Genomic DNA, 7,460 nt, shown 5'->3' on the forward strand with positions numbered 1-7,460 from the left:
CTGAAACATGAAGACAGAGACAGACGAGTCCTCTGAGACATGAAGACAGAGACAGACGAGTCCTCTGAAACATGAAGACAGAGACAGACGAGTCCTCTGAGACATGAAGACATCAGACGAGTCCTCTGAGACATGAAGACAGAGACAGACGAGTCCTCTGAGACATGAAGACAGAGACAGACGAGTCCCCCCCCCCCCCCACTCACCGAACTGCTTGGTGGTCCAGCTGTGGAACAGAGGAACTTTCCTGCCTTCAGGTCCAAACTGAAACTGAGTCCGGGTCCACCCTGACGCCAGAGTCCGGGTCCACCCTGACGCCAGAGTCCGGTTCCACCCTGGCGCCAGAGTCCGGGTCCACCCTGACGCCAGAGTCCGGGTCCACCCTGACACCAGAGTCCGGGTCCACCCTGGCACCTGACTCCGGGTCCACCCTGACACCAGAGTCCGGGTCCACCCTGGCACCTGACTCCGGGTCCACCCCGGCGACGGAGTCCGGGTCCACCCTGGCGCCGGAGTCCGGGTCCACCCTGACGCCGGAATCCGGGTCCACTGTGACGTCTGACCCCAGTTCCCAGACTCTGGCATCCCCTCAGCACCAGTCTGAGTCCAGCACCAAAGAACTGCAGGAGGGTCAGGAGATCTACATCCAGACAGAGGGTCTGACGGTCCAGCTGGCGGAGCCCGGTTCAGACCGGATTGTCATTGTCAATGGTCCGGACGGGACCACCATGCACATCCAGACACCAGAGGGGGTTCCACTGGAGGCGGTCCAGGCCCTGCTGGGCATCGAGGCGTCAGATGGAGCCAACAGAATCCTGTCCAGAATCCCAGCTGATCCGAACTGAGGTGGACCAGACTGGACCTGAACCCCATCACACCTGCAGGGAGATTTTAAGGTGGACCAACACCTGGACCTGCAGCCTCCTTAAACAACAATTCTGTCCTGATGGGGGCGGAGCTTCAACACACCTGTTGGTCTGGACCGGGCCTGCAGCGCCCCCCTCAGGACCAGCTTGTTACTGTGGGTGTCATGAAGCCCGGCAGCCTGCAGGGGGGGCGAAGGTCTCCAGAGAGCCGGTCCGGACTCGGTGGTTTTAAAGTGAAAACTGTTCAGAAACCAGAGCGGATCCAGTTTTTGATTCCTCGCAACTTCAGTTTCTAATTTTCTTGATTAAACTCTCGTTGTGTTATTTTGTCGAGCTCATATTTATTTATTAAGACTGAGATCAATATACTGATGTTACAGATGACCTGATCAATAAACCCGGATCAATAAAACCCTGATCAATAAACCCTGATCAATAAAACCCTGATCAATAAACCTGATCAATAAAACCCTGATCTCACCACAGCAGATTCAACAATAAATATGAGCCTCATTTATTATGGAGAGAATCAGTTTGTGACTCAGACAGTGATGATGTCACCTATGATGATGTCACCTATGATGATGTCACCTATGATGATGTCACCTATGATGATGTCATCAGAGGACCTGCTGGTTTAGGATTCGGGTGTCGAGTGTACATTTGTAAACTTGTTTGGATTCATCGCTCATTTAAAAATAGGAATGTATGAGTTGATGTTCAAATGTAGATAAACATAAAAAACTAAGTTTAAACAAGTTAAAGAATTATTTTAGTACTTTTTATAAAACTTCAAAAGAACAGTTTGGAGGAAATTGAACTTTATTGATGTTTAAATACATTTCCTGTTCTTCCAATAAACTGCTGAACTGATCAATGACTTCATCACTCCTGCACACACACACCTGCACGCACACACCTGCACGCACACACCTGCACACACACACACCTGCACGAACACACCTGCACACACACACCTGCACACACGTACACCTGCACACACGTACACCTGCACACACGTACACCTGCACACACACACCTGCACACACCTGCACGCACACACCTGCACACACACACCTGCACACACGTACACCTGCACGCACACACCTGCACACACACACCTACACACACGTACACCTGCACACACACACCTGCACACACCTGCACGCACACACCTGCACACACACACCTGCACACACGTACACCTGCACGCACACACCTGCACACACACACCTGCACACACGTACACCTGCACGCACACACCTGCACGCACACACCTGCACGCACAAACCTGCACACACACACACACACACACACACCTGCACACACACACCTACACGCACACACCTGTACACACACACGTACACCTGCACACACACCTGCACACGCGTGTCCTCTCTTCTGAAGGGTTAGAACTGAAAAAGTCCTCCAGAGTTTGAGTCATTTTGTTGAGACTTTAAGGTTCTCATTCTATTCCGACACTGACGTCACCTGACCTCTGCTTCCTGTCTCTGTGCTAAGCTAGGCTAACAGACTTCAGAGGGGACGGTGTCCGGTCTCCAGCAGCAGAGCCTCCAGCGTCAGGCGGGTCTGGGGGGGGGTGAAGGGCTGGTGCAGCCAGCAGGACAGGTACACCATGCAGAGGTCAGAGGTCACTGTGTGGCCAAGTTCCTGCAGGATGGTCTGCTTCAGCTGCAGCTCCCGACGGAAGGCGTCCAACAAGACCCGAGACGAGTCCTCTGAAACATGAAGACAGAGACAGAGATCAGACGAGTCCTCTGAAACATGAAGACAGACATCAGACGAGTCCTCTGAGACATGAAGACAGACGAGTCCTCTGAGACATGAAGACAGACACAGACGAGTCCTCTGAAACATGAAGACAGAGACAGACGAGTCCTCTGAAACATGAAGACAGAGACAGACGAGTCCTCTGAAACATGAAGACAGAGACAGACGAGTCCTCTGAGACATGAAGACAGACACAGACGAGTCCTCTGAAACATGAAGACAGAGACAGAGATCAGACGAGTCCTCTGAAACATGAAGACAGACATCAGACGAGTCCTCTGAGACATGAAGACAGACACAGGCGAGTCCTCTGAAACATGAAGACAGAGACAGACGAGTCCTCTGAGACATGAAGACATCAGACGAGTCCTCTGAAACATGAAGACAGAGACAGACGAGTCCTCTGAGACATGAAGACATCAGACGAATCCTCTGAAACATGAAGACATCAGACGAGTCCTCTGAAACATGAAGACAGAGACAGACGAGTCCTCTGAAACATGAAGACAGAGACAGACGAGTCCTCTGAGACATGAAGACAGACACAGACGAGTCCTCTGAAACATGAAGACATCAGACGAGTCCTCTGAGACATGAAGACAGAGACAGACGAGTCCTCTGAAACATGAAGACAGACATCAGACGAGTCCTCTGAAACATGAAGACAGAGACAGACGAGTCCTCTGAAACATGAAGACATCAGACGAGTCCTCTGAGACATGAAGACAGAGACAGACGAGTCCTCTGAGACATGAAGACAGAGACAGACGAGTCCTCTGAAACATGAAGACAGAGACAGACGAGTCCTCTGAAACATGAAGACAGAGACAGACGAGTCCTCTGAAACATGAAGACAGACATCAGACGAGTCCTCTGAGACATGAAGACAGAGACAGACGAGTCCTCTGAGACATGAAGACAGAGACAGACGAGTCCTCTGAGACATGAAGACAGAGACAGACGAGTCCTCTGAAACATGAAGACATCAGACGAGTCCTCTGAGACATGAAGACATCAGACGAGTCCTCTGAAACATGAAGACAGACATCAGACGAGTCCTCTGAGACATGAAGACAGAGACAGACGAGTCCTCTGAGACATGAAGACAGAGACAGACGAGTCCTCTGAGACATGAAGACAGAGACAGACGAGTCCTCTGAAACATGAAGACAGAGACAGACGAGTCCTCTGAGACATGAAGACAGACATCAGACGAGTCCTCTGAAACATGAAGACATCAGACGAGTCCTCTGAGACATGAAGACAGACAGACGAGTCCTCTGAAACATGAAGACAGAGACAGACGAGTCCTCTGAGACATGAAGACAGACATCAGACGAGTCCTCTGAGACATGAAGACAGAGACAGACGAGTCCTCTGAGACATGAAGACAGAGACAGACGAGTCCTCTGAGACATGAAGACAGAGACAGACGAGTCCTCTGAGACATGAAGACAGACACAGACGAGTCCTCTGAGACATGAAGACATCAGACGAGTCCTCTGAAACATGAAGACAGAGACAGACGAGTCCTCTGAGACATGAAGACAGACAGACGAGTCCTCTGAAACATGAAGACAGAGACAGACGAGTCCTCTGAGACATGAAGACAGACACAGACGAGTCCTCTGAGACATGAAGACATCAGACGAGTCCTCTGAGACATGAAGACAGAGACAGACGAGTCCTCTGAGACATGAATACATCAGACGAGTCCTCTGAAACATGAAGACAGACATCAGACGAGTCCTCTGAGACATGAAGACAGAGACAGACGAGTCCTCTGAGACATGAATACATCAGACGAGTCCTCTGAAACATGAAGACAGACATCAGACGAGTCCTCTGAGACATGAAGACAGAGACAGACGAGTCCTCTGAAACATGAAGACAGACACAGACGAGTCCTCTGAAACATGAAGACAGAGACAGACGAGTCCTCTGAAACATGAAGACAGACATACGAGTCCTCTGAAACATGAAGACAGAGACAGAGACAGACGAGTCCTCTGAAACATGAAGACAGAGACAGAGACAGACGAGTCCTCTGAAACATGAAGACAGAGACAGACGAGTCCTCTGAGACATGAAGACATCAGACGAGTCCTCTGAAACATGAAGACCGAGACAGACGAGTCCTCTGAGACATGAAGACAGACATCAGACGAGTCCTCTGAAACATGAAGACCGAGACAGACGAGTCCTCTGAGACATGAAGACAGACATCAGACGAGTCCTCTGAAACATGAAGACAGAGACAGACGAGTCCTCTGAGACATGAAGACAGAGACAGAGATCAGACGAGTCCTCTGAGACATGAAGACAGAGACAGACGAGTCCTCTGAGACATGAAGACAGAGACAGAGATCAGACGAGTCCTCTGAGACATGAAGACAGAGACAGACGAGTCCTCTGAGACATGAAGACAGAGACAGAGACAGACAAGTCCTCTGAGACATGAAGACAGAGACAGACGAGTCCTCTGAGACATGAAGACATCAGACGAGTCCTGAGACATGAAGACATCAGACGAGTCCTCTGAGACATGAAGACATCAGACGAGTCCTCTGAGACATGAAGACAGAGACAGACGAGTCCTCTGAGACATGAAGACAGAGACAGACGAGTCCTCTGAGACATGAAGACAGAGACAGACGAGTCCTCTGAAACATGAAGACAGAGACAGACGAGTCCTCTGAGACATGAAGACATCAGACGAGTCCTCTGAGACATGAAGACAGAGACAGAGACAGACGAGTCCCCCCCCCCCCCCCCACACTCACCGAACTGCTTGGTGGTCCAGCTGTGGAACAGAGGAACTTTCCTGCCTTCAGGTCCAAACTGAAACTCTTCCAGATCCAGAATTCCTCGCTGAGACGCCATCAGACGCTCCATCTTCATCACTATGGCAACCTGAGAGGACGAAGACAAACACCGTCAGACGCTCCATCTTCATCACCATGGGGCCATCACCCCCCCCCCCCCCCCCCCCCAGCCCAGCAGCCTGCAGCTGGATCAGCATTCAGCTGTTAGGAACCTGGTTCTTACTGGTCTCAAACATGGCAGCAGATTCAAGGCATGCTGGGTAATGTAGTCCCAACACTGAGATTAAAACTGTACTGTAATTAACTCTTTAATTAATACGATTGGTGTTTGTTGGCTAACTTGAAGCTAACGTAACGTTACCATTTTGTGTACGATGTCGTGTAGTTTGCAGCACTCTTCCTGCAGTTCGGCGGCGCCTCCTGCTGGTGGAGCGTGGACCTGCTGCTCACGGTGAGAGCTGAAGGAGACAAACAGACACAGCTAACATGCTACGCAACAGCTCTATTGCTAATATAGGCATTCTAAGGGGTGATAGCATTAGCATCATGTGACCTCTGACCTAAGTCGCAGGTTTACGATGTTTCCTGCGATGACGAATCCGTCGTCATTCAGTTTCTCCCAACGAGCGCGCAGGTTGTGCCAGTCAGCGGCGCCATCTTTGATCCTTCGTCCACTTCCTGTCACAGCAGAGCACTTCCTGTTTGATGAGGTCACTGTGATGTCACCTGACGGGCCTGAGAAGAGTCACACTGTCCAATCAGAGCGCAGCAACCGCATCAGCTGTCTGAGTACTTTACTGTAGTACAGTTAGAGGTACTAGTACTTTACTGTAGTACAGTTAGAGGTACTTGTACTTTACTGTAGTACTGTTAGAGGTACTAGTACTTTACTGTAGTACTGTTAGAGGTACTTGTACTTTACTGTAGTACAGTTAGAGGTACTAGTACTTTACTGTAGTACAGTTAGAGGTACTAGTACTATACTGTAGTACAGTTAGAGGTACTAGTACTTTACCGTAGTACAGTTAGAGGTACTAGTACTTTACCGTAGTACAGTTAGAGGTACTAGTACTGTACTGTAGTACAGTTAGAGGTACTTGTACTTTACTGTAGTACAGTTAGAGGTACTAGTACTTTACTGTAGTACAGTTAGAGGTACTAGTACTGTACTGTAGTACAGTTAGAGGTACTAGTACTTTACTGTAGTACAGTTAGAGGTACTAGTACTGTACTGTAGTACAGTTAGAGGTACTAGTACTTTACTGTAGTACAGTTTGAGGTACTAGTACTTTACTGTAGTACAGTTAGAGGTACTAGTACTTTACTGTAGTACAGTTAGAGGTACTAGTACTTTACTGTAGTACAGTTAGAGGTACTAGTACTTTACTGTAGTACAGTTAGAGGTACTAGTACTGTACTGTAGTACAGTTAGAGGTACTAGTACTGTACTGTAGTACAGTTAGAGGTACTAGTACTTTACTGTAGTACAGTTAGAGGTACTAGTACTGTACTGTAGTACAGTTAGAGGTACTAGTACTTTACTGTAGTACAGTTAGAGGTACTAGTACTTTACTGTAGTACAGTTAGAGGTACTAGTACTGTACTGTAGTACAGTTAGAGGTACTAGTACTTTACTGTAGTACAGTTAGAGGTACTAGTACTTTACTGTAGTACAGTTAGAGGTACTAGTACTTTACTGTAGTACAGTTAGAGGTACTAGTACTTTACTGTAGTACAGTTAGAGGTACTAGTACTGTACTGTAGTACAGTTAGAGGTACTTGTACTTTACTGTAGTACAGTTAGAGGTACTAGTACTTTACTGTAGTACAGTTAGAGGTACTAGTACTTTACTGTAGTACAGTTAGAGGTACTAGTACTTTACCGTAGTACAGTTAGAGGTACTAGTACTTTACTGTAGTACAGTTAGAGGTACTAGTACTTTACTGTAGTACAGTTAGAGGTACTAGTACTTTACTG

General features: G+C 48.4%; 1 protein-coding gene across 3 annotated transcripts in view; it reads right to left on the reverse strand.

The window, feature by feature from the left end:
* Positions 1-1,692: 1,692 nt before the first annotated feature.
* Positions 1,693-7,460, reverse strand: part of cinp (cyclin dependent kinase 2 interacting protein) — an 8,895-nt gene continuing 3,127 nt past the window's right edge. The window contains exons 2-7 of one of the 3 annotated variants that reach the window (XR_009924896.1): positions 6,043-6,217; positions 5,844-5,940; positions 5,441-5,570; positions 2,130-2,605; positions 2,054-2,071; positions 1,798-2,017 (exon numbers count right to left, since the gene is read on the reverse strand). Coding sequence is in view for 1 of the 3 variants with exons in the window: in XM_062415161.1 (XP_062271145.1) it covers positions 2,403-2,605; positions 5,441-5,570; positions 5,844-5,940; positions 6,043-6,217 (605 nt within the window). In the remaining 2 variants the exon portion in view is untranslated. Of the gene's footprint in view, positions 2,606-5,440; positions 5,571-5,843; positions 5,941-6,042; positions 6,218-7,460 lie in introns of all 3 variants that reach the window. The other 2 variants (XR_009924897.1, XM_062415161.1) reach the window with 2 other exon arrangements.

This window comes from Scomber scombrus, unplaced genomic scaffold, assembly GCF_963691925.1.
Source record: "Scomber scombrus unplaced genomic scaffold, fScoSco1.1 SCAFFOLD_57, whole genome shotgun sequence".
Taxonomy (NCBI): Eukaryota; Metazoa; Chordata; class Actinopteri; order Scombriformes; family Scombridae; genus Scomber; species Scomber scombrus.